This window comes from Salmo trutta, chromosome 20 (assembly GCF_901001165.1).
Source record: "Salmo trutta chromosome 20, fSalTru1.1, whole genome shotgun sequence".
NCBI lineage: Eukaryota > Metazoa > Chordata > Actinopteri > Salmoniformes > Salmonidae > Salmo > Salmo trutta.
The window spans coordinates 44066780-44094757 of NC_042976.1; the positions used below are offsets into that span (position 1 = coordinate 44066780).

Genomic DNA, 27978 nt, shown 5'->3' on the forward strand with positions numbered 1-27978 from the left:
TGTCCATGCTGAAGATGCAACATCATTTCAGCCATTTCGTTTCTTCCTCGTTTCTGAATGAAAAGTTCTGTTACCGAAATCCCTAACTTGTTAACAAAAAGCATTACCTATTTCCTCAGCCTTGCTCTCTTTATGTGAAACATGTAAGCATCGCATGCATGTGACAATTAGGGCCTGACCTATAGCCTATCATAATCAAATCAATAAATTGGTTATAACAAACTCCGAACACAGTAATATCGACAGCAAAATGGATGCGGAGGATGTGAAAAATAAACGCCAAACGGGTGAATGTTTACTGGTTGCTTAGGAGGGAAAGGGAAATTCAGATCTGTGGAAGACATTTGACTTAGTTGTGGAAACTACTGGTGGTCAAGAACAAGGAGGGTATAGGAGCAAGCGCTGACAGAGTATTATGTTTGCCAAACATTTGCTGTTAGATTACAATATTGTTTTTTCTGACCATTTGGAACAGTGTAAACAACACTAAATAAATTCTAAGCAATACCAGTCTGTTCTAACGACCAAAAAATTGTAAAGCCTTTATTACAGCATAGCAAAGATTAAAAACAGCCAAATCTGTGAAATTGCTTAATTCAACATTTTGCCGGTGCATGAGGCTTGGTGCTCACAGAATCAGTAGGCTATTAAACAAATACTCAAACAGGCAACAGAAGCTATATCTGTCTTATATCTGTGTGTATATATATATGTGTGTATATACCAGTCAAAAGTTTGGACACACCTACTCATTCAAGGCTTTTTCTTTATTTTTACTATTTTCTACATTGTAGAATAGTAGTGAAGACATCAAAACTATGAAATAACACATATGGAATCATGTAGGTACTAAAAAAGTGTTAAACAAATCAAAATATATTTTATATTTTATATTTGAGATTCTTCAAAGCCTTGACAGCAGCTTTGTACACTCTTGGAATTCTCTCAACCAGCTTCACCTGGAATGCTTTTCCAATAGTCTTGAAGGACTTCCCACATATGCTGAGAACTTGTTGGCTGCTTTTCCTTCACTCTGCGGTCCAATTCATCCCAAAACATCTCAATTGGGTTGAGGTTGGGTGATTGTGGATGTCAGGTCATCTGATGCAGCACTCCATCACTCGCCTTCTTGGTCAAATAGCCCTTACACAGCCTAGAGGTGTGTTGGGTAATTGTCCTGTTGAAAAATAAATTATAGTCCCACTAAGCGCAAACCAGATGGGATGGCGTATCACTGCAGGATACTATGGTAGCCATGCTGGTTAAGTGTGCCTTGAATTCTAAACAAATCACAGACAGTGTCACCAGCAAAGCACCCCCACACCATCACACCTCCTCGATGCTTCATGGTGGGAACCACATATGCGGAGATCATTTGTTCACCTACTCTCACAAAGACATTCTTGGAACCAAAAATCGCAGATTTGGACTCATCAGACCAAAGGACAGGTTTCCACGGGTCTAATGTCCATTGCTCGTGTTTCTTGGCCCATGCAAGTCTCTTCTTTTTATTGGTGTCCTTTAGTAGTGCTTTCTTCGCAGCAATTTGACCATGAAGGCCTGATTCACGCAGTCTCCTCTGAAAAGTTGATGTTGAGATGTGTCTGTTACTTGAACTCTGTGAAGCATTTATTTAGGCTGCAATGTGAGGTGCAGTTAACTCTAATGAACGTATCCTCTGCAGCCGAGGTAACTCTGGGTCTTCCTTTCCTGTGGCGGTCCTCATGAGAGCCAGTTTCATCATAGCGCTTGATGGTTTTTGCGACTTGATGGTTTTTGCACTTGATGAAACGTTCAAAGTTCTTGACATTTTCCGGATTGACTGACCTTCATGTCTTATAGTAGTGACGGACTGTTGTTTCTCTTTGCTTATTTGAGCTGTTCTTGCCATAATATGGACTTGGCCTTTTACCAAATAGGGCTATCTTCTGTATACCAACCCTACCTTGTCACAACACAACTGGTTGGCTCAAACGCATTAAGAAGGAAAGAACTTCCTTTACTTAACTTTTAACAAGGCACACCTGTTAATTAATGAAATGCATCCCAGGTGACTACCACATGAGGCTGGTTGAGAGAATGCCAAGAGTGTGCAAAGCTGTCATCAAGGCAAAGAGTGACTACTTTGAAGAATCTCAAATATAAAGTAGATTTTGATTTAACACTTTTTTGGTACCTACATGATTCCATATGTGTTATTTCATAGTTTTGATGTCTTCACTACTATTCTACAATGTAGAAAATAGTAAAAATAAAGAAAAACCCTTTTGACTGGTAATATATATATGGATGATTTACAAAGCCAGGCACATTTAACAATTAGGCTATTGATTATAGACCTAATTAAGTTGTGTTTTCTTCTCTCCTCAATCTTCTTAGACAATTAGGCTAAGGCAAGGGCTGTTTCCCCGTCTCTGCTGCTGCTGCTGCCTCTGCAGCATTGTTCTCAATCCCAATATGCTGGTTAACTTTGCTATTATACACATAGCAACATAGGGAAGGGCCCCAATTCTACGGCGCAGTGAAGATTATGTTTCAGAACCACGGACAGCGACCGTATCCAACGCGGGAGAAAGCACATTTGTTATAAAATAATATTTGATTGATTAGTGTTGCACCATTATTTTTACATAATATAACCATATACAATTTCAGTATCACGTCTTAGCGTGATGGACTGTGCCATCACTGTGGCCTCGGCAATGGATTAGTCAACTGTGACAGGCGCGAATCAGACAGGTGTCCATGTGCACCATGAAGAAAAAAAACTTTTGCGACTGCTCGACTTAAGAAATCCCAGTCAACCAATAGCCTATCGACCAAACAATCGACCAAATGGGGTCAGCCCTAGATTTACTATTAGGAGATAAAAGGGTATTGTATGGGCAACTTACCTTCCTCAGAACAACATGCTGTAGGGTCAGGTTATAGACATGAAAGATATCACAAATATCCACATCTCTGCTCAATCTATTCCCTTACCTTGACTTTATTTCTCTTCACGGCATCCTGCTCCATCTGAGGCAGGGGATCCTTCTTCACCTCTTCCTCATCTTCATCATTCTGATTATCAACAAAATCTCTCTCAGCTGCATCAGTATCAGTGCTCTGTTCAACTGTGGACCTGTTGGCACCGGTCCTCCTCTTTGTCTAAAAAGACAATACAGTCAGTGACATACTGTATGTTGCCGTTGCTACAGGCCTTTGAGAAGAGCTAGGGTAAACGATTGGTGATTGAATATTATTATGGAAGTCTGTTGTAAGGACAATTTACCCTCCAACCTCACAACAGCATGTTGTATGGCATATTGGACAGGTTTGGAATGTGGACAGGTAAGACCCCAGATTTCCCTTTCTCTCCTCAATCTATTGTCTCACCTTAACTTTTCTCCTTGTCACAGCCTTCAGCTCGATCTGAGGCAGGGGATCCTTCACTTCACTATCTTCTGGATAGTTTAAACTCAGGATATCTTTCTTCATTTTCTGGACTTGACCTTCCAAACTTTGATGATCATGTGGATCATCTTCGTTTAAACTCTGATTGGAACAAATTAGACCATTTTTTAAATGCTCATGGATATGGCCAATATACCACAGCTAAGAGCTGTTCTTACGCACGACACAACGCAGAGTTATTATAAACTGGTTACCAACTTAATTAGAAGAGTAAAAAATAAATGTTTTTTCATACCGGTGGTATACGCTCTGATATACCACAGCTTTCAGCCAATCAGCATTCAGGGCTCGAACCACCCAGTTTATAGTGGCCAATATACTATGGCTAAGCGCTGTTCTTAGGCAAAACTGCTTGGATACAGCCCTTAGCTGTGGTATATTGGCCATATACCACAAACACTGAGGTGCCATATTGCTAATAAAAACTGGTTACCAACATAAATAGAACAGTAACAAGTCTTTTTGCATCATAACCGTGGTATATTGTCGTATATACACATGGCTTAAGCATCCAGGACCCAAACTGCCTGGTTTATAATTACACAATAAGGCACGAGGGGGCTTGGTGTAAATACACAATTATACCAACAGGCTCCTGAACAGCTTCAATCGCCAAGCCATAAGACTGCTAAATAACTAACAAAATGACTACACAGTACAGGTTTTCGCTATAAATACACATAGATCCTATTGCCTGATATCAAGATTCGTAATTAATGCGTTATGGAGTCACCTATTATTATAATAATTTAGGTAAAATTATGATAAGTAGCCTACTGCTGTTATCTTTGCAAGGATCATATTTTATTTATAACAAGTCCCATAGGTTATTATAATGCATACTTTTTCTTTTTTTTTACAATATTTAAAATGATTATATGAGCGGAACATTAACGTTGGCCCACACCGCCACCCAGCTGCCACTACTTGCGGGATGTCCTGTATACCCTGTGGTCCCTGCCGCTGCATTTAAAAAAAAGACGGTGCATCGGTTCCTACACAACTGCATAGGCCTTCTCTGTTAACCATTCATAGGCTTACCTTATTATCCTTATTATCCTCCATGGTTAAAGTCTATGACTGGAGCTTATGTTCTCATCACCTAAAACTTAACCAAGTGATTACCAAAGAGATAAGGCTATCGCATTTTATACGGTAACTCAGCCAACGTCATAATGTGAAAGAACTTTTACGTAATAAAACAACTTCAGGGATGATCTGTCAATCAATGCGACCAGCGACGCCATACTGGAACCCCATACCACTAAAAAGACCCGTCGAAACAATAAATACTGATGTGTTAGCTACGTTTCCGGTTTTTTTTGTAAAATAATGTGATGAGACAACAAATAAATAAGTAAACAACAGCCGGCAACAATGATGAGCAATACATAACATTGTAAATAAGAATGTGTTCTTAACTGACTTGCCTAGTTAAATAAGCTTAAATCATAAATAAAAAATAAAAAAAATAATAATCAAATGCAGTAATTTGAGAGGACCGGTTGAGGGCGACTACGACCCAGTTTTGAATAAACAAGGACAGAAGCATGCCATGTGTTGTTGGGTCAGAGGCGAAGGTTCATAGTTGAAATTCGAAAAGATGGTGGCGCACGCAGAAATACGCGTGGTTCACCGTGGTGGCAGCAAAATTAACTTCAGAGAGCCAGTTATTACAAATGATTCCAGGTACGTGTGTGTGTATTGCAGCTGACATGAGCTAAACCTGAATTAACTGTATGTGAAGTATGGCATGGACGCAAACTGTAGCTCTGGCTAGCTACTGTGGCTAGCTAGCAAGCACGTTAGCTAACGTGTTACTGTATAGCTACAACACAAGTATTCTAATCTTGAGAGAAACGTAACGTTGGCTATTGTTGTCTGTGGTCCTGTAGCTCAGTTGGTACAGCATGGCGCTTGCAACGCAAGTATTATGGGTTCGATTCCCGGGGGCACCCATACGTAAAATGTATACGTGCATGGCCATTGCTTCGCCCGGCAACGAACCATTGTTTATACAGACGACTAGTTGCAGAAGCTTCCGTACGTAGTCAGGCGTCCTTGATCAACACACTCAAACGAAAATAACGTTTCTACTAGCGGCATATTCAGTATCTCTAGGAACGATACTTTCCGGGACGAAGCAAGCATGATCGTGGCGGGTAAAAGTGCTAAATGGCTTATACACAGAACCAGTGGAGTGGTGGAAAAAGTGCCCAATTGTCATACATGACTGAGTCATTTTCTATTAAGGTATCTTTACTTTTACTCAAGTTAAAGTCACCCAGTAAAATACTAGAGTAATAGTCTAAAAGTATTTGTTTTTAAATATACTTAAGTATCAAAAATGTAATTGGATAAAATATACTTATAATAGAAACCTATAAATAATTTCAAATTCCTTATATTAAGCAAACCAGACGGACCCATATTCTTGTTTTATTTATGGATAGCCAGGGGCTCCAACACTGACATAATGGGTGGGACACAATGCAGATAGCCCAGTTAGCCAATGTGCGGGAGCACTGGTTGGTCGGGCCAATTGAGGTAGTATGTACATGGATGTATGGTTAAAGTGACTATGCATATAAGATAAACAGAGTAGCAGCGGCGTAAAAGAGGGGTTGGGGGGGGCACAATGCAAATAGTACGGGTAACCATTGGTTACCTGTTCAGAAGTCTTATGGCTTAGGGGTAAAAACTGTTGAGAAGCCTTTTTGTCCTAGACTTCGCACTCCGGTACCGCTTGCCATGCGGTAGTAGAGAGAACAGTCTAAGACTGGGGTGGCTGGGGTCTTTGACAATTTTTAGTGCCTTCCTCTGACACCGCCTGGTGTAGAGGTCCTGGATGGCAGGCAGCTTTGCCCCAGTGATGTATTGGGCTGTACGCACTCCCCTTTGAAGTGCCTTGCAGTCATATTTGCCTTATGCAGCACCACACATCGCCTTTGCATAGAGTTGATCAGGCTCTTGGTTGTGGCCTGTGGATTGTTGTCCCCGTCTTCAATGGCTGTGCGAAGTTGCTGAATATTGTCAGGAACTGGAACACTCTGTCATGCACATTGATCCAGAGCATCTCAACTGTGCTCAATGGGTGACATGTCTGGTAAGTATGCAGGCCATGGACGAACTGGGGCATTTTCAGCTTCCAGGAATTGTGTACAGATCCGTGTGACATGGGGCAGTGCATTATCATGCTAAAATATGAGGTGATGGTGGCGGAGGAGTGGCACGACAGTGGGCCTCAGGATCTCGTCACGTTATTTCTGCATTCAAATTGCCATCGATAAAATGCAATAGTGTTCGTTGTCCGTAGCTTATGCCTGCCCATACCATAAGTCCACCGCCCACATTGGGCGAACCACACGATTCCATACACGCTGTCTGCCATTTGCCCGGTACAGTTGAAACTGGGATTCATCTTTGAAGAGCACACTTCTCCAGCATGCCAGTGGCCATCGAAGGTAAGCATTTGCCCACTGAAGTCGGTTAGGATGCCGAACTGCAGTCAGGTCAAGACCCTGGTGAGGACGACGAGCACGCAGAGAAGCTTCCTTGAGACGGTTTCTGCAGAAATTATTCGGTTCAGCAAACCCACAGTTCCATCAGCTGTCTGGGTGGCTGGTCTCAAACGATCCCGCAGGTGAAGAAGCCGGATGTGGAGTTCCTGGGCTGGCGTGGTTACATTTGGTCTGCGGTTGTGAGGCCGGTTGGACGTACTGCCAAATTCTCTAAAACAACGTTGGAGGCAGCTTATGGTAGAGAAAGGAACATTCAATTCTCTGGCAAAAGCTCTGGTGGACATTCCTGCAGTCAGCATGCCAATTGCACACTCCCTCAACTTCAGTAATATGTGTCATTGTGTTGTGACAACTGCAAATTTTAGTGGCCTTTTATTGTCCCCAGCACAAGGTGTACCTGTGTAATGAACGATTATGCTGTTTAATCCGCTTTTTGATATGCCACACCTGTCAGGTGGATGGATTATCTTGGCAAATGAGAAATTATCACTAAAAGGGATGTAAGCAAATTTGTGCACAAAATGAGAGAAGCTTTTTGTGCGTATGGAAAGTTGTTGGGTTCTTTTATTTCAGCTCATGAAACATGGGATCAACACTTTACATGTTGCGTTCCTATATTTTTGTGAACCTGAACATCATCTTATCTCTTTTGTGCCACCAATGTATGAGGTTATGGAAGGGGAAACTGTATTGCAGTAGTCTAGTGTATGGTGCGGGAATAATGACAAGCGAACATGGAGAGATTTGTGTTCACATTGCCCTAACAAAGGGAACCGAACACAGACTTCAAGCGAATCGAACTTAGACCACCTCTTGAGATTGTTTTGGTTCGCTTCGGGGCTCTTTTGACGGGTCGGGTTCCCTTGGCGTGTTCACACTGCACAAAAATTAAGCTAACCTCACTGAGTTCACAGAAATTGTCTGAAAGGGGCCACGTTTGAAAACACTTAACCTCTAGAGGACCCCTTCGAGATAAAATCCCGTTAACAGGATTGGTTGGACAACAACCAGTGAGAGAGCACGGCGCGAAAAAAAAACAAAAAAACAGCAAAATTTAAATTCTAGTATTATACGGCATTTTAAAGATACTCTACTCGTTAATCCAATCACATTGTCCGATTTCAAAAAGGCTTTACGGTGAAAGCAAAACATTAGATTATTTTAGGATAGCACATTAGCAAAAAAAAGCCATTTTCCAAGCACGGATAGCTGTCACAAAACCAGATATACAGCTAAAATTAAGCACTAACCTTTGACAATCTTCATCAGATGACACTCCTAGGACATCATGTTAGACAATACATGCTTTTTTTGTTCGATCAAGTTCATATTTATATCCAAAAACCCAAATTTTTACATTGGCACGTGACGTTCAGAAAATGTTTTCTCCCCATAACTTTCGGTGAATAGGCACATATATTTACAGAAGAATTCATAAACGTTGACAAAATTTATAACAATTATTTAAAGAATTAGAGATAATCTACTCCTTTATGCAACCACTTTGTCAGATTTCAAAATAACTTTACGGAAAAAGCACATTGTTCAATATTCTGAGTACAGAACTTAGCCTTCAGTGCTAAGCTATACAGTTAGCCTACAACCACGGCGTCGACAAATCTCTAAAAATATGTTCGAAATATTTTCTTTCCTTTGCTGATCTTCGGCGGAATGCACTCGGAAGGGCACCCACTTCCACAAGAAATGTTAATTTGTTCTGCAAAGTCCATCATTTATGTCCAAATGCATCCGTTTTGCTGACCCATCCAGAACACTTTACAATGCCATGTGGCGTGGACGCAAATCCATAGACGAAATGATCAAAAGTTCCATTACCGTTTGTAGAAACACGTCAAACGATGTTAACAATCAATCCTTTAGGGTATTTTTTAACGTAAAATTGCGATAATTTTACAACCGGGCAATAGGTATCATAAGACACCTGTCCTCAGACTGGCCAGTGATTGACTGATCCACAATTTTCTGCCCGGTAACAGGTGATGGATGAAACCAGTTCCTAAAGATTGTTGACAGCCAATGGAAGAGTTAGGAGGTGCAACGTAAATCATATGTCACTGTAGTTTTTCAAAAACTACATTTCTAATTTCTCCCACTTCCTGATTCAATTTTTCTCAGGTTTTTTGCCTGCCATATGAGTTCTGTTATACTCACAGACACCATTCAAACAGTTTTAGAAACTTCAGAGTGTTTTCTATCCAAATATACTAATAATATGCATATTCTATTTTCTGGGCCAGAGTAGTAACCTTAAATTGGGTACGTTTTACATCCGGCCGTGAAAATACTGCCCCCTAGCCCCAACAGGTTTTAAGGGACCCACTTCCTTTCTGCTTACCTCATGTCAAAATATAAGTCCCCCAGAAGTTATTTATTTTTGTCTACATATGGCATACGTGCAGGACTTATTTTGACATGAGGTAAGCAGAGTAGGAAGTGGATCTACAACAGACCCACGTTTGGAAAGTCTGTATTATTAAACAATCTTTTAGATAATGTGTCTCAAATTCCCTCCTGTCATAATGACCAACCCGCCATGGCCACCGGCACAGTAAGAAATGGAATTGTTTTTAACTTCTGGCTTCCCAGAATTTTATTTCTGTTTTTGTGCAACCCAATTGCTTCAATTGTATGTAAATACACCTGAGTTGCTAAAAGCACCTAACCGGTATCGTTAGCTAGCTAGACCTGTTTTTGGTATTTAGTTAGCTAATCATAATAAACAGTCGGGTGTCTACGTTGAATCGGGAATAACCGTAGTCTGTAAACTGATTTCTTTCCGGTCCTTTTCACCAGGTTCCTTTTGTGTGCCTCGGGGGAGTCAGTGAAAGTCTACAGTTCCAGCTCAGAGGAATGCGTCCATGATTTGCAGGGACACACAGACCTGGTGTCAGGCATTGTCCGCAACCCTTCAAACCACCTGCAGGTTTGTAAATGCAGTAGCTACTAGTTTGTGTGCCCGATATGTGTGAACTTTCCATACTGGGCGTTACAGGAAAGCCCTATACAAAACGGCGCCATAGACTTTAACTAACCGTCCTTGGCGATTTATTTTTTTCACTGACTCAAGAACGAAGAAAGTATCTTTAAATGTCTGTGTCCAGTTGCAGGTGGTTCTACAAAAAAAATGCGAAAACGCATGGCAAAAACAGTGCAACTATTTTTGCCATGTAATCTTGTTTTTTTTACAGAGTGAGAAATCCCTCTTGCATGTGTGTAGATCTTTGTTTTGGTTGCGCAGTGTCACACTCTGTCATCTACTTCTACATTTCCTGCAAAGATGTTGGAAAATGCAAGATGTCTGGCAGCTAAAATGGCAAGGGAACACCTCATTTGGTGCAAAACGTAGATTTAATATCTTTCTTTGTTTTTGTAGAATGACCTGCAACTGACACACATTTCTAAGATACTTTCTTTGTTCTCGATTCGGTCAAAAAAGTATCACCAAGAATAGTTAAGTTGAAAAATCTATGGCGACATCTTGTATAGGGCTTTCCTGTAACGCCCAGTATGGAGACATAGTTATCACATATCTGGTAGCTATAAATACAGTAGCTACATACGTGTCTGCAATCAGCATGTTTGTCGAAAGAATGGTTTGTTGTTGCTCCTATGGTTTGGCGTCTCTGAGGAATGTTTGTTCATTGCAATGTTTTGAGTGCAGACGTGACATTGTTGCACTCTCCTGCAGGTATACTCGTGCTCAGCAGATGGCACTGTCCGATTGTGGGACTTCACAGATGGCATCCTCATCAAGGTACAGCCGCGCTCTTTGCCAAAATCATTTTCGATCACTGCTTCCTTTTTGCTTTATGAACAGTACTAGTCAAAGCTTGGCCACACCTACTCATTTAAGGGTTCTTTTACTATTTTCTACATTTTAAAATAATAGTAAAGACATCAGAACTATGAAATAACACACATGGAATCATGTAATAACCAATAAGCTGCCTTAATGACAGCTTTGCACAGACTTGGCATTCTCTCAACCAGCTTCCCCTGGAAAGGTAATTCATCCCAAAACATCTCAATTGGGTTGAGCTCGGGGGATTGTGGAGGTCAGGTCATCTGATGCAGCACTCCATCACTCTCCTTCTTGGTCAAATAGCCCTTACACAGCCTGGAGGTGTGTTGGGTCATTGTCCTGTTGAAAAACAAATGATAGTCCCACTAAGCGCAAACCAGATGGGATGGTGTATCGTTGCAGAATGCTGTGGTAGCCATGCTGGTTAAGTGTGCCTTGAATTCTAAATAAATCACAGACCGTGTCATCAGCAAAGCACCCCCACACATCACACCTCCTCCATGATTCACGATGAGAACCACACATGCAGAGATCATCCATTCATGTACTCTGCGTCTCACAAAGACAAGGCGGTTGGAACCAAAAATCTCCAATTTGGACTCCAGACCAAAGGACAGATTCCACCAGTCTAATGTGCATTGCTCGTGTTTCTTTGCCCAAGAAAGTCACTTCTTATTGGTGTCCTTCAGTAGTGGTTTCTTTGTAGCAATTCGACCATGAAGGCCTGATTTACACATGTCTCCTCTGAACAGTTGATGTGTCTGTTACTTGACCTCTGTGAAGCATTTATTTGGGCTGTGATTTCTGAGGCTGGTGACTAATGAACTTATCCTCTGCAGCAGAGGTAACTCTGGGTCATCCTTTCCTGAATTTCATGATGGCAATTGATGGTTTTTGCGACTGCACTTGAAGAAACGTTCAAAGTTCTTGAAATTTTCCGGATTGACTGACCTTCATGTCTTTAAAGTAATGACGGACTGTCGTTTCTCTTTGCTTATTTGAGCTGTTCTTGCCATAATATGGACTTGGCCTTTTACCAAATAGGGCTATCTTCTGTATACCAACCCTACCTTGTCACAACACAACTGGTTGGCTCAAACACATTAAGAAGGAAAGAAATTCCACAAATCAACTTTTAACAAGGCACACCTGTAATTTTAAATGCATTCCAGTTGACTAGAGTGGTTGAGAGAATGCCAAGAGTGCAAAGCTGTCATCAAGGCAAAGGGTGGCTACTTTGAAGAATCAAATATAAAAAAATATTTGAATTTAACACTTTTGTTTACTACATGATTCCATGTGTTTATTTCCTAGTTTTGATATCTTCACCATTATTTTACAATGTAGAAAATAGTACAAATAAAGAAACCCTGGAATGAGTAGGTTCTTCAACTTTTGACTGGTTCTGTATTTATAAATCACTTTACTATAATACTTTTCAGACCTTCATTATTGGGTACCCCATCTACTCCATATACGTCTCTGAAAATCATGGAGGAGTTGTGTTTGTCGTCGTCCCAATGGCAAATGACAAAAGCTCTGGTAAGTACAAATCAGAGGTTGGCATTTGCACGTCAATTGTCCTTAAATGCCTATATAGGGCCTTTTTGCAGTCAGTCGGTGTTCTTTCAAGTCACAAGTGATTTATTTTGTAATTGGTCAACATAATAGTGCAGAATGTGGAGGAGGGTGATCTCTGACAGGGGTGTGTGTGTGTCTTCAGAGCTGTTCCAGCTGGTGGCTGTTCATCTGCCCCGAAGTGGGGACCAGGAAGTGGAGGCGCGAGAGCTCTCGGCCGTCCTCTGTGATGTCAGCCCCTCCGGGGCTGTCTCCTTTGGCAGAGAGGTACGTGTAGTAGGCCTACCTGGAACTTCAGTAGCAAACAAGTCTCTGGCAGCAAACAACTTACGCTTGGGTCACTTGTCATAGTTTGCCATTATATTGTTAAGCGAAAGGTTAGAGTTTTTTTTTTATTACCACCTCCAATATGGACGCCAGCTCTTCGTGAAAAGCTTGTTTATTCCTCCAATCTAACAGGGTGAATACATTGCTGCCGCCAAAGGTTTACAGCTTGAGGTGTTTTTCTTCAAGAAGCAGAAGTCCTACAGGTAAACAACATTCTGCCCTGTCAGGAAGCTGTCCCCTTCAAGGACTCTAAGCATGAATGTTAATGTCTTTCTGGCTAGTGTTTGTGCAAAACAAGTCCAAACACACTGAACGGCAGTCCTGTCTGTTGGATGAGTGGCCTTTCTGCGTGTCTGTGGTCAGGAGTGGGGGAGTTCAGCCAGCCCTCTCGATCGTTTTGAGCAACCCCCTCATCTGGAAACAGGATTGATTACATTAGTGTTTTATGGGGATTTGACATTGCCCAACTAAACATTGGTCATCACTAGTCATAGGACTCATTCAACTGTATTGTCTGTTTCTGTGCCCCACAGGTTTTTCCTCAAGTCGGGAAATAAGAAAGGGGCCAAGAATGCCTTCACCTGTGTCTCGTGCCACCCTAAAGAGGACTGTATCGCCACAGGTCACGAGGACGGCAAAATTCGCCTGTGGTAAGTGATGCCGGAAGAACATTGCGGCCATGACCATACATGGCCTCACTTAAGAGCAAATTTAGGGGAAACACTGGATTGGCATTACTCACAATCAAAGTTCTTTCTCTGTCTTCATAGGAGAAACTTCAACCAGAAGAAGGAGTACACATACTCCACCCTACACTGGCACCACGGGGCAGTCAACACACTGCAATTCACCCCTGAAGGTAACCTATAACCCCTGACCCTATAACTGTTGAATTATACCTATACAAATCATCATCTTTGGTCACACTACAGGGGTCGTGTAGAGAAGCATGTCTGTTATATGAAATATATTCTCAAATATTTTATTTTCTCTGTTAAGCTGTGTGCACTGAACTGACATGCATGATTGTTGCTGACAGTCTGATTGTCCAGATGAAGGGAATGAAATAGTCTATAATGCGCACTACTACTGTGGCACTCAACTCAAGCAGTGGTACTGCTGACAAAGTAATTCAATGCCTCTACTTTGTCACTCGGGTCGGGATGCAACTTTCCAGTGCTACTATTTTTGCCATGTAATCTTATTAAAACACAATCAGAATAGTTTACCTATTTACCTAGTCGGCTTGCCATGTGTTCTGTAAGATAAATATTCCTCTCGAGGCGCATTCAAGTTGCGAGAGCCACGGGGAGGGAAACATGTATTCTGACAAGCAATCAGTTCATATAAATTAATGCAAAGCCAGTTTGGTAAATGTATTATTAAAGCAGTTTTGACCTTTGTTAAAAAACATATATATATATATTTTTTTCAATTGCTACCATTGCGGTAGCACGAGTGACATCGTTTTACAGATGCAGTTTTCAATCATGGTTTAGGAGCAGCTGCACAACAGCTCAAAGTGGACAATGGCATCTTAAAGGGCAGTGATGTACTTTGTAATAGAAATGCCTGAAAGTGAACAATTATTTATAATAAAATATTAATTATGAATAACAACAACAATCAGGATGTTGTGTCCAATGGGGTAAATGCAGATGGACAAACCCCATGCTTCAGCATATGTGAATGTTATAGGCACTACGCTGCATCAATTGGGCTACAGATGATGCTTATTGCTAATGGCAGATCTGATAGACCATGCATGGTCCAATATGTAAAAATTGTTTAAACATTTTTACCAATATGTTATTGGGCTCATTTCTGAAGGTGGAAATTATATTTTAGATGTTGACAGCATAATTTTATTTTCTTTCATTTTGGAGTAAAATGTCCTTTTTATAAAAGTCACCAGAACTGAGCATCTCAGTCCTTCTATATAAAAATGATCCTCGATGAACTTCAAGCAAAACATTAGGACATTTAGCTGGCTACATTCTTTCTATAATAAACATGAGAAATCTGATAGCAATGCATTGTTTTTGGAAAAAATACCTTGCTTTTTCATTCTAAGCTAATTTACTTGGCCAAATAATTTTGCGCTTCTGTTATCTGATGAAAACCCAGCTATTTTTTGCAGAATGTGTTGCACTAATGTGAAGAAAAACTATAGTTACACGCCGCTGATCATTCTATTTAGGCAAATAAACACAGTTGACTTTCAATATAAAATGCAGGTGAAATGGTTTGAAACTCTGATTTTCTGATCGTCTGCGTTTTGAAAATGCACATTTCTAAAAGCTAATGCGACCCCTGCTCTATGCCAACTGTTTTCCTGGTTCATGATGGAAGCATTCTGACCAGTGGCGTGATGGCCTTTGTCTACGCTTCTTTTCTGTAGGCACCAACCTGCTAAGCGGGGGGATAGAATCGGTGCTGGTCCAGTGGCGTTACACACAAGAGAACCAGAAGGACTTCCTGCCGCGCCTGGGCGGTGCAATCACACACATTGCCGTGTCACCTGACGGTTCATTGTTCTGCACCTCCCACTCTGACAACAGTAAGGACTGTTGCACCCTGTTACAATAATTTCATGGTTCATTCCTCCATCTTGCCTCCCTCCCTTGAAGTAATCATTGATCTGACATGACTGGAATAGTCACTGCTATGTAGTGGATTTCAGTGATTACTTTAAGGAAAGATGCTTAAAACTGTTCAGGGTCCTCAGTCTCACACTTGAAAGGGACAGCAGATTCGCAAGTAGCATATACTATTTTATCTTAGAAATGGCTGGTGCTGACATCACCATGTACAGTGGGGTCCAACATTTTGATAAAGATGTGAAAAAAAATACTGTATATAAACAAATAAATCAAATTATGTTATTGCGGGTGTAGCGAAATGCTTGTGTTCTAAAGTAATTCTGAGCTATATTGTATGCACTATTGTTTTTATTATTTTATACTAATACAATTGCTCAGAGAAAGAGATTTTGTTTAACAAGTAATAAATACATCTCAAAGATAGGGGTCAAAGTGATTGGATCCCCTGTTCAATATTCCCCTTGCAAGGACAACGACCCAGACTTTTTCTGAAACGTTTTATCAGAAGAACACATTGTAAACGCCTGGAGTTTGCTAATCGGCATTGGCACTTGGATTGGAACCAGTGCTATGGTCAGATGACATGAAAATGGAGCTCTTTGGCCACGCACACCTCTGGTGGGTTTTGCATTGAAAGAAAGATGCATAATCAGAAAAGAACCACATACCTACTGTAAAATATGGTGGTGAATCATCAGAATTTCAGCTTTTTCACTGGGGGATTTCCTGGTATCAAATGAGTTAAGGTCAAACAGCATCATGAACTTTACCAAGTACCAGAACATTTTGTCCAGAAGGCTGAAACTTGGCCACACGTGGATCTTTCAGCAAGACAATAACTACAAGAGCACATCCAAAATCCACAAAGAAATGGTTAATTGACCACAAAATCAACATTTTGCAATAGTCATCTCAGTCTCCAGACTGAGATGGCCATTGACAGACAGACAACCTCATTGAAAACCTGTGGTTTGAATTCACAAGGGAAGTCCATAAGAGCAGACAAAACATATATCAAGGATCTGGAAAGATTCTGAATGGCGGATTGGTCTAAGATCCCTCCCAATGCGTTCTCCAATCTCGCAAAACATTTTCGAAAAAATCTGTCTCGTTATCTTCGCCAGGGGAGAGTGCTGGAGAGATTTTTTAAATTTTTATTACTTGATAAACAAAATCTCTTTCTCTGAGCAAATTGTGTTAGTATTAAATAATATAATAAAAAAAAAAAATTTTGCGCATACAATATAGCTCAGTATTTATTTTTGTCTTTTTTTGCTTATCTTTATCAAGTGATCCAATAATTTTGGACCCCACTGTATTTTGTGTCAAACAACTAAGGGCTTTTGGATGTTGTCACGGAGTTTAATCTGTAGACCTGATCCATCTTTTTTTCTCTCCCTATTTTCCCTGTCAAGAAATCACTATCATCCAGAGCTGTGTTAAAGTGTCGGCCATCATCCAGGGGCTGGTCAAGGGCGAGGGTGTGCGGACAGACCTGATGATCGACCCGCGTAGTAAAGCCTTGGTGCTCAACGGGAAACCAGGCCACTTGCAGTTCTACTCTCTCCCTCGCGACAAGCTGCTCTACAATGTAAGCACAGCTTTTTTTGCCTGGAGCCGTCAATGAAAAACACAACACTGTCCTTGTTAACTTGGCCCAGGGAGCTACCTAGGAAGGTTCTTGAACTTTGATGTCATGTGACTATTAGACATAGAATGACTAGAATGTATGGCCTTGGAGTCTCGGAGGTCTGGCTTCGCTCTTTTGTCATGAACTCAAAATGAGCTCTTTTGATAACTGAGTTAAATCTTATTGACCAATCAAGCTGATGGAAATTATTTGACTATTTCTCTTCTACCTTCAGTTGGACATAGTACAGCAGGAGTACATCCACGAAGAGGGTCTGGACCAGTTTGAGGTGGTCAAGGCTGCGTTCGACACCCGCGGCGACTGGCTTGCTACGGTGGAAGAGAGGACGCAAAAAGGCTCTGAGCTAGAGATCAATTTGAAGCTGTGGGCGTACAATGAGCAAACTCAGAGGTACTATTTGTTTGCACACCATAGCCAGCCTGGTTACATGTTGTTGTACACGTCTTCATATCAACGTGCCATTCTTCATGCTCGTCATTAACAAGCCCCTTAGTTAATGCTGTTCACACGTTTGGCCGTATCCATGTGATACTTTTAGTCATGTAGTGTATGTGGCCACCTGCTCGTCGAACATCGCATTCCAAAATCATGGCCATTAATATGGAGTTGGTCCCCCCCCCTTTGCTGCTATAACAGCCTCCACTCTTCTGGGGAGGCTTTCCACTTGATGTTGGAACATTGCTTCCATTCAGCCACAAGAGCGTTAATGACGTCGGGCACTAATGTTGGGTGATTAGGCTTGGCTCGTAGTCGGCATTCCAATTCATCCCAAAGGTGTTTGATGGGAGTTGAGGTCAGGGCTCTGTGCAGGCCTGTCAAGTTTTTCAACACCGATCTCGACAAACCATTTCTGTACGGACAGCGCTTTGTGCATGAGGGTATTGTCATGCTGAAACAGGAAAGGGCCTTCTCCAAACTGTTGCCACAAACTTGGAAGAACAGAATCGTCTAGAATGGCATTGTATGATATAGCGTTAAGATTTCCCTTGGCTGGAACTAAGGGGCCTAGCCCGAACCATGAAAAACAGCCCCAGACCATTATTCCTCCTCCACCAAACTTTACAGTTGGCACTATGCAATCGGGCAGGTAGCTGTCTCCTGGCATCCGCCAAACCCAGATTAGTCCGTTGGACTGCCAGATGATAAGGCTTGATTCATCACTCCAGAGAACGAGTTTCCACTGCTCCAGAGTCCAATGGCGGCGAGCTTTATACAACTCCAGCCGACGCTTGGCATTGTGCATGGTGATCTTAGGCTTGTGTGCAGCTGCTCGACCATGGAAAACCATTTCATGTTGCTCACTAATAACAGTTATTTTGCTGCCGTTGCTTCCAGAGGCAGTTTGAAACTCGATAGTGAGTGTTGCAACTGAGGACAGACAATTTTTACGTGCTTCAGCACTCGCCGGTCCCGTTCTGTAAGCTTGTGTGGCCTACCACTTCGCGGCTGAGCCGTTGTTGCTCCTAGACGTTTCCACTTCACAATAACAGCACTTACAGTTGATGGGCAGCTCTAGCAGGGCAGAAATTTGACGACCTGGTGGCATCCTATGACGGTGCCACGTTGAAAGTCACTGAGCTCTTCACTAAGGTCATTCTACTGCCAATGTTTGTCTATGGAGATTGTATGGCTGTGTGCTCGATTTTATACACCTGTCAGCAACGGGTGTGGCTGAAATGGCCGAATCCACTAATTTGAAGGGGTGTCCACATACTTAAACATACACTATATATACACAAAAATGTGGTTTCCGTCTTTCGTCCACTCTCTACCCTTCCTCCTTCCCCCTCTGTAGTTTTGTGCTGAACACTACAGTCACAGCCCCCCATGAGGACCAGATTACAGCCATGTGCTTCAGCCCTTCACCAGAGACCACCATGCTGGTGACCATCAGCTTCGACGGCCACTTCAAAGCCTGGCTGCTGGCAGACCACTCGGACACCGAGGGTAAATGGTTATTTTTCTATCACTGAGCCTGATGGCCAGGAGTTGGCAAAAGTCTGCCTTGTAATAATGTTCTTCCATTTTTTTGGTCCTGGAGACCTGCTAGTTATTGTTCACTGACACATGATTCGGCTAATCAAGGTATTGATGACGAGCTAAATCACATTGACGCTCTAATATTCTCCCTGGCTTTTCCTTTCTCTCTATGCCGCTGACTACCAGCAGAGGGCGCCTCCTGGTCATGTGACTTTGTTGGCGGGTACCACCTCCTTAAGCCTGGCTGCTGCTGCTTCTCGGCCGACGGCTCCCTATTGGCTGTCGGTTTCCAGGAAGTGGTGACTGTATGGAGCCCCTCCTGGGAGCTGCTTACCACCCTGTCCCAGCCCCCAGGGGCCATCAGGTCAGAGCTCACTCGCACACACCTATAAACAGACAGACACACTTAAAAACAACTTCACACACTTATACACCAACACGCATGACCGTTCAAACGAGCAGACGTTTCAACAACTTTCCTAACAGAAAATGTATGTTAGCAGATATGGCTGTCTATCAACAAACAAGATGGTTTTTTAAACTAGCAGCTATGACTCATGATATGAACTTAGATTCACATTTTACATTGTTTACTTGTGTAAAACCCTCAGTGGTAGATAAGTCTGTAATATTTGACTTCACTGGCACAAAACGAGTGTACTTTATGGCAACAGATCGGGAACATACAAAAAAAACAAGTGATATTGGCCAGCCATGTCAACTTGGGAGACAGAACCTGCTCCGCAACGTTGAGGGAGCCTCTACAACAATATTTGCCAAGTCAGCTCCCCCTTCCTTAGGTCAACGAGTGCAGAAAACTAGTATTTGGTGTTGTCTTACTCAATTGCATGCCAGAGCTGCCTAGCTGCTGCCTATAAACTCGTGATCAATGTTAACCGTTGCAGTGCTGTGTAATTTACAAGTCCCAATTTAAATGTGTTCTTTTTACTTCCATTTGCATGCCCTGGTTTTAGTGCTGTTATTCACAATGGTCCCAAGAGTCAACTATACATCACTCTTCATCCTTTTTCTTCCTTCACCTAAATGAGGATGTAATGTATAGGGCTAGCTCTGCCTCATATGTGCTCTGAGTAATGTAGACACTTGCTGGTACAGAAATGGCTTTGGAAGTCGAGCACTGGGCCTCCGCACTGTTATTCCAGCTGCCCCACAGCCCCTTGTATAACCGCCTCCTATTGATTTTCTGTTGGGCGTCTGCTTGTGTTCTGAACAGAAATGATTTCAGATGACTGTATTTGTTGTTGTAGCTCTGGTGTGGAAAAGGTCCTTGCCACTAATCCTGTGAGTGGGTTGTGGTATGCTCATGGGTACTTTGAAAGTATGGTAAGAGACTGGTGAATGGGTTTGAAAGATGATACTTTTTTTTGATCCACCAGGGACCTTTGTTTTGGAAGGTTAAGCTGTTCCAAGTACCTGTTGGGGACCAGCACCAAGAACCAACTCTGTTGCTGGAACCTCCTCACCTGCTCATGTAAGATGTGTGTGTGCCTATGTGCAGTTGTCCTATAAGCAACATAACCACAACCTAAAATAAAATCTGTTCAATCCATAGACCTGACGTTTGTTTTCCTACTTTCGTTTCTCTCTCTTCCCTTCTCTCAATCAGTGGAATGGAGCACCCCTGTGGATGTGAGCCTGCTCCAGGCCGACCCACTGTCTGAGAACATGGCTGCCTTCTGCAGTCAGTCTGGCTGCTCCGACTGTGAGTGCTTCCTGGTTCTAGCTCCAACAGGAATCTTTCTCTTTGCTTATTTAGATTTAGACTTGGCTGGGTCTACCATATGACAAGACTAAAGTACATATTACAGAATACCTAGGGGAACCTGCCATGTTACATGTGTGCAACTAGCTAAACTTTGGGTCCTTGGGTTGTGTGGTATGGCAACATCACCTAAACAACACCTAGGTTATATGAGCTTCACTCATCAATGCCCTCTCCTCCCACCAGTGTTTGTGTTCAAGCCCGGCGAGTCGCGGCCCCTCTACTCCCAGAGGGCCTTGTGCACGGGCAAGGTACAGCATGCCGTCTTCGCCCCGCGCGACCAGATGCTGGAGAGCTGCGAGGAGCACGCTCAGTGGCTCAACAGATCCCAGCTCTACTTCCTCACCCAACACATGGTGAATATATAATACACAGACTGTCTCCAGATTCATGGCTTCCTCTCCTCGTCTCCTTTCCTTTGTCACCCCTAATACATTAAAGGACACACCACGTGTTCTGTTCCAATTCAAACCTTGAATACAAGATCCCCCCCCCCAAACTACTAAATGACATTGAAAGTAAAGAACCTGTTCATCTGAGGGGATGGCGCATGTGTGGGTTTTACTACTTATTCCACTGGCAGGTAACTAACCACAGAGTTCTGTCTGACATCCTCTCTCCATTGTAGGATTTGATGACGTTTAGCACTAAGACTGAGGAGGACAGACTGTTGGCGTCCAGTAAACGGGTACAATCCCACTTTGTTACAAAGCAGTTGCGAAACATATTGCCAAAGTAATCTAATCCTGTAACACATGTATAGCATTCTCTATTGAAGTTCTGACTATTTGTTTTTGGGGTGTTTTTCAGCTCATGGTGGACGACAGTGTTGCCGTGACGCCGTTCTATCTGTTGCTAGGGAAACACAGACAGCAGCAGCAGCAAGAAGCGCTGACCAATCCCATGGCAGAAAGGATTCAGCTACCACAGGGCTCCATTGCCATCAAGGAGGTGTGTATGTGCGCACGCGCATTCATGCAAGGGCCACTGACCATTAATTTGCGGACTTGTAAATAAGCTAGTGTTTCTACATTCTGTAATGTTGGCCCTCAAAGTTCACGTTTAGTTTTGCTTAAAAAGTGCATGTGCCAAGTACTTGTATACTTCTATGTAGTGAACTACTAAATATACTGAGTTGACTTTAGATGCTAGCTAAGACAAATTGGTCTACAAATATTTCTAGATTGTATTAGAAAGTTAGACCAGGTTCTTGATAATTGCCTTGCAATAAGCATCAGGAGTTCCTCATAACTCACTCCTCTCTCCCCCTCAGCTGCTATACACCCCAGCCCACGTCCTGCCTTCAGCCTCGTTCCTCTGCTCTATGTTCGTCCGCTCCCTGCTCATCTCCAGCTCTGCTGCCAGGTGAGTCCAGTAACTAGTAGTTACTTTATTGTCCCAGACAAGAAAATGGAAAAAAGACATTGTGCCAGTCTGGTGTAGCGGTCGAGGCTTCCGACTCAGGACCGCATGTAGATTTTGGCCACCCTCTGTCTATGCCTCTACTATTGAGGTCTGATTTTCTGAATTTTCTTAAAATTATACATTACAATTGATATAGAATCACAATAAATAGGTTAAGCTATATTGGCCTGAAAACAATTAAGGTCAAAGCAGTATTGTGATGATGGCCTTGCACCCTAGCGGACTCTTTCACCAGTCTTGCTCTGACACATCAGTGCAGATGGAGACACGGCGAGGAAGCCACATCAAATGAAATTTGACCACTTGGTTTGTCTTAATCCCAACAACAAGGCCAGAATTTAATCCAGCGCATCCGGTTCAAGAACTGGAGTTGTGCAGGCCACCACACACTGGCCGTGTCCGAATACCCATACTAGTGTACTACAGACTGCATACTATTTACTCTTCGCCACATACAATTTAGCACGTACCGGTTAGTAAAAAGTATGCCCCGGGTGCAACGCAGTAGCGGCTCCTGATTGGCTGAGTAGGTGGGGTGGGACAGACATGCATCGCATTAACCAGCCTGAAAATAGCTAATTTCCAACTTGATTAATTTCTCTAAACTCTGAATAGAATAGGAATTGCGTTATAGGCCTACTCAGGCTACTTATAATCAGCCTATCACATTCAACCTATACTGTAGTAGACCATATAGCCCATCTATCCTAGGACTGAAGACAGAAAAATATTATTTTGATTCCATTTCAACATATTTATTAGCGAAACCAAAGTGCTGTAACATACACTACCGTTCAAAAGTTTGGGGTCACTTAGAAATGTCCTTGTTTTCCATGAAAACATACATGAAATGAGTTGCAAAATGAATAGGAAATATAGTCAAGACGTTGATAAGGTTATAAATAATGATTTTTAATTAAATGATTGTGTCTTCAAACTTTGTTTTCGTCAAAGAATCCTCCATTTGCAGCAATTACAGCCTTGCAGACCTTTGGCATTCTAGTTGTCAATTTGTTGAGGTAATCTGAAGAGATTTCACCCCGTGCTTCCTGAAGCACCTCCCACAAGTTGGATTGGCTTGATGGGCACTTCTTACGTACCATACGGTCAAGCTGCTCCCACAACAGCTTAATAGGGTTGAGATCTGGTGACTGTGCTGGCCACTCCATTATAGACAGAATACCAGCTGCCTGCTTCTTCCCTAAATAGTTCTTGCATAGTTTGGAGCTGTGCTTTGGGTCATTGTCCTGTTGTAGGAGGAAATTGGCTCCAATTAAGCGCCGTCCACAGGGTATGGCATGGTGTTGCAAAATGGAGTGATAGCCTTTAAGATACCTTTTACCGTGTACAAATCTCCCACTTTACCACCACCAAAGCATCCCCAGACCATCACATTGCCTCCACCATGCTTGACAGATGGCTTCAAGCACTCCTCCAGCATCGTAATTTTTTCTGCATCTCACGAATGTTCTTCTTTGTGATCCGAACATTTCAGACTTAGATTCGTCTGTCCATAACACTTTTTTCCCCAATCTTCCTCTGTCCAGTGTCTGTTCTTTTGCCCATTTTAATATTTTATTTTTATTGGCCAGTCTGAGATATGGCATTTTTATTGGCCAGTCTGAGATATGGCTTTTTCTTTGCAACTCTGCCAAGAAGGCCAGCATTCCGGAGTCGCCTCTTCACTTTTGACGTTGAGACTGGTGTTTTGCGGGTACTATTTAATGAAGCTGCCAGTTGAGGACTTGTGAGGTGTCTGTTTCTCAAACTAGACACTCTAATGTACTTGTCCTCTTGCTCAGTTGTGCACCAGGGCCTCCCACTCTTTCTATTCTGGTTAGAGCTCGTTTGCACTGTTCTATGAAGGGAGTAGTACACAGCGTTGTATGAGATCTTCAGTTTCTTGGCAATTTCTCGCATGGAATAGCCTTCATTTCTCAGAACAAGAATAGACTGACGAGTTTCAGAAGAAAGGTCTTTGGTTCTGGCCATTTTGAGCCTGTAATCGAACCCACAAATGCTGATGCTCCAGATACTCAACTAGTCTAAAGAAGGCCAGTTTTATTGTTTCTTTAATCAGAACAACAGTTTTCAAATGTGCTTACATAATTGCAAAATGTTTTTATAATGATCAATTAGCTTTTTTTTAAATGATAAACTTGGATTAGCTAACACAGCGTGCCACTGGAACACAGGAGTGATTGTTGCTGATAATGGGCCTCTGTATATATCCCATAAAAAAATCTGCTGTTTCCAGCAACAATAATAGTAATTTACAACATTAACAATGTCTACACTGTATTTCTGTTCAATTTCATGTTATTTTAATGGACAAAAAATGTTTGCTTTTCTTTCAAAAGCAATGACATTTCTAAGTGACTCCAAACTTTTGAACGGTAGTGTAACATAAATTCAATCAAATAGCCTAGTACACACACAAACTTTTCAGATGTTCAAATCAAAATGCTATTGCACAGAAAAACATGGACAGTCAGGTGCATCACAAATTCAGAACTGCTGGACAGCAACATAATAAACTAAACCACTGATCATTGGGAACGAGATCAGAATGACTGCTCAGGCTTGATTCATTAATTAACTAATTAAATAGGTAGCCTACAAAACTTTAAACAATACATATGTTCAAATCAAAAGGCCTGAGTAACATGCCATCAATAACGCAGTACCGACACATTCAGAAATCAAGATGGTTTAGTATTTAGTTTAAAAGCTCTGACGAAGGCCAAGAGAACAGACCTTTTCAGTGAGAAAATAGATTCTCTATGGGTAAAAGAAAAATACTTCTGTTTTCAAATATGCAGCCTACGATGCAATACTAATTTTAAGGAGAACAAAAACTACTTGGCCTACCTTTTTTTTTTTTACTCCACCGCAGAAGCTTTTGGCTTCTTCCCATTTTAAGTAGGCTAGTTTTGTTGTGGCTACTTGAAGAGACCTAGGACCTATCACCTGTAGCCCACCTCTTCCAATGCATTGTGGAAAAGTGTGCATTAAATTCTACTAGATCTGAAATTAGTATAACATCCTAGCATTTAGACCATACTTGATTTTCGTTGTTTCCCGTTATTCGTTCACTTCTGTAGCGCATCCCCATATCTAATTGATCAGCTGTTGTCAAAGCCGAAATGAGTATGCCATCCGGGCATTTAAAGTATACTTGATTTTCGAAATGTCACATACTATTAAACTTAAATGTAAAACTGCCTACTATTTAGAAAGCAAGTATGGGTATTCGGACACTGCCATTGACTTCCTTTGGAAGGTTGTGAAGTGTTAACTGTCTGCTTTCATTGAGAGGTTGACGTGGACTGAAAAATGACATGAAGAGGCATGTGCATACTGCAGTCATTATTTGGATGGTTGTTGTCTGCAGCACTCCGACTTGGCATGATGTCTGTGTTGACACTGCTCAGGGTCAGGTCACTCTGCCAAAGGCCTCCTGGGAGATCGGAGAGAGAGCTCCAGTCTTGGCAGCGAGGCTGAAAACACTATCAGCCTCTCGTTAATCATTGATTATTTTTTCAAACCAACAATATGCCGTCAGAACTCTTCAAATGCTGACCGAAAAGATCCAAAATAATGTCCCATGATTTGTATTCAGGCTAGTTCTTGGATTCCCCCAGGTGGTTGTTTTAAATGATCGTAAACAAGGTTACATGGGTACAAAAACAAACCATATGGTTGGACTACTTGACATGAAAACGGGCTGATACACCTCGGTTCAGCAGATAAATTGACAATGCGATGGAAAATGTCATTTTATGCTGACTGTTAGGAATAGTTGCTTAGCTGGCCTCACGACCGGGACTTTCACCTCCCTTATACAAGTGTTTTGTTGTTTTATAATTGCTGAAGAGAGGAAAAGGAACCTGTAGAAGAGGAAATGGAGAGTGAGGAAGAGGACTCTGAAGGGGAAGCAGAGCTCCGAGACGCCAGGCAGGATCTGGGGGGGTCGGCAACATGGGGCCCGGGTGAGGAGTTGGGGGCACCAGCTCTCACGAAAGCCCAGGAGCGGGAACTGAGGAGAGTGAAACATTTTGACCACAGCTGGCTCAGTAGCCTCCTGGAATGTTAACCTTTACCAAGCCAAAATACACACACACACTTTACCCAGTCATAGTTTTCTTATGTCTGTATTTTGATGTAATAAAATATTTCAATTGTGCCGTATCATGCTTATCATTTTTGGCATCACCCTCCCAAGGTCATTTTAGTTTTGCTGTACTTAAAAAAAAATGTGTGTGTATATCAATCTATGTCTCCATGCAGTAGGGTTGGGCAGTATCGTCATACCGTTTCTCTCATCCCGAGATTTACGTATTATCGGCTTAGTACACAAGAGGGTGCCAAAAAAGCCAATTGGGTGTCTATTACCAGATTGGTAACAAAATTAGCACAAGTAATAGCGCATTTCCATAGGGGCTGCTAGCTAAATATGCTAACAAGCGCAAACAAAAATAAATGAAATAGCAAAGATAGGCAATCCAGCTCATAAAGTTATACGTGTATAGGTAGGACTTACCGAATGTCCTTTAGTGAGTTTGGACTTTTACAAGCGAACGTAAACTAAAGACATTGCTCAAATGAACAAAGTTTTGAGGCATGCTTGTCTGAAGCAAGAACCGTACTGGTCGCTACGGCAACAAGCCTGCCTGCTCTGCTCAAAAAAGAGTGGGGGAGGAGGAGCAGACAGGCCAAGAATTGAGAGGAGAAAAACACAAGGAAATCGAGACAGCACTGGCTCTGTAGCCTACAGATAAATCATCCAAAGGGCTTTGACTTTTCAAACACCGCAGAAAGCTAACACTATGATTCACCTTATTAATTAAGCCACTTACTTAGATAACTAGCAAATAAAATGTAGGGGTTGTGAGATTCTGCGTTTTTCACACAGGAAAAATAGCCATAAATCTTGCAGTGTTTTCTAAAGTCAGATCTAAAATGCTTCTTACTGTAATTTCTGCTCGGTGTCAGACATTTCGTGCTTCAGTTGCACTTCTCCATTCAGAATGCCCGTTCAGGAATTCTCATCTATCACTGATAGTCACCGCTCTGACGGTGTAGCTACTTTTCTCGGTGTAGCCAGCCTACTTTTCTCAGGTAAAATGAAAGATTAACTTTAAGCAAAACATTAGGAAATGTAGCTGGCTACATTATTTCTATGATAATTTTTTTTTTTTTACAAAAATACCTTTATTTTTCATTGTATGGCTGCTTGCCAAATAGCTTTGCGCTTCTGTTGTCATCTGAAAGTTCATTTATTTTCAGACAAATGTGTGGCACTAATGTATTTTCTGTGAAGCAAAAATAAAGTATTGACTTTCAATAAAATGCAGTCCCTGTCAATACCACAGCTGGACTCACCTGCTCCCGCTTTCTACGGTTGCGCTGTTTACAAACAAACAGGTGACTGGCTCAACTGTTCTGGGGAACTACAATCAATGTTATTCATACACTATATGTGTCGAGGTTGCTGGCATACACATTCATGGATGTAATTGTAGTTCCTAGAGGTAGAATGAGCTCTAAGCCCTGACAAGGTTCTTAACTGACCAAGTCATGTTTTTCTGTTCCTCAAGTTGACAAAGCCTGAGTAGGTCTGCCTCAGCAGAAACTGGGTCACCCTCAGTTGGTTTCCCTATTGGCCCAAAAGGATATGTTTAGTCAGTGAGGACTGTAAACCTGATTCCATTTAACCAGAATAGAAATCACTGAGGGTAGAAAGCCAGTTGTGTTCTTAAGGTGCTATTGGCAAAGTCAGGCCATAGGTCACTGTGATCCTAATTTTTTAATAAGGGGTTAATTTAGCA

At 42.0% G+C, this 27978-nt stretch overlaps 2 protein-coding genes across 2 annotated transcripts in view; one reads left to right on the forward strand and one right to left on the reverse strand.

Moving 5' to 3' along the window:
- Window positions 1-4811, reverse strand: part of LOC115156133 (uncharacterized) — an 80008-nt gene extending 75197 nt beyond the window's left edge. The window contains exons 1-3 of the mRNA XM_029703447.1: window positions 4498-4811; window positions 3379-3537; window positions 2983-3150 (exon numbers count right to left, since the gene is read on the reverse strand). Of these exons, the coding sequence (XP_029559307.1) occupies window positions 2983-3150; window positions 3379-3537; window positions 4498-4521 (351 nt within the window). The 5' untranslated portion in view covers window positions 4522-4811. The remainder of the gene's footprint in view (window positions 1-2982; window positions 3151-3378; window positions 3538-4497) is intronic.
- A 235-nt stretch (window positions 4812-5046) lies between these two features.
- Window positions 5047-27978, forward strand: wdr75 (WD repeat domain 75). Its single transcript, XM_029703450.1, has 20 exons — window positions 5047-5145; window positions 9792-9921; window positions 10687-10752; window positions 12243-12342; window positions 12524-12645; window positions 12838-12908; window positions 13239-13355; window positions 13476-13564; window positions 15107-15265; window positions 16724-16899; window positions 17174-17349; window positions 18755-18906; window positions 19129-19303; window positions 20337-20431; window positions 20567-20662; window positions 20909-21078; window positions 21351-21410; window positions 21533-21673; window positions 21996-22087; window positions 26024-27978. Exons 1-20 carry the CDS (start codon window positions 5060-5062, stop codon window positions 26241-26243), a joined length of 2493 nt encoding a protein of 830 aa, XP_029559310.1. The 5' UTR covers window positions 5047-5059; the 3' UTR covers window positions 26244-27978.

Excerpts from the sequence above, each read along its gene's own strand:
- wdr75 (XM_029703450.1), top strand. The coding sequence starts at position 5,060 with ATGGTGGCGCACGCAGAAATACGCGTGGTTCACCGTGGTGGCAGCAAA. Across the intron at positions 9,922-10,686 it reads ACCCTTCAAACCACCTGCAG|GTATACTCGTGCTCAGCAGA; the intron begins GTTTGTAAATGC and ends ACTCTCCTGCAG. Across the intron at positions 19,304-20,336 it reads CAGCCCCCAGGGGCCATCAG|GGACCTTTGTTTTGGAAGGT; the intron begins GTCAGAGCTCAC and ends TTGATCCACCAG.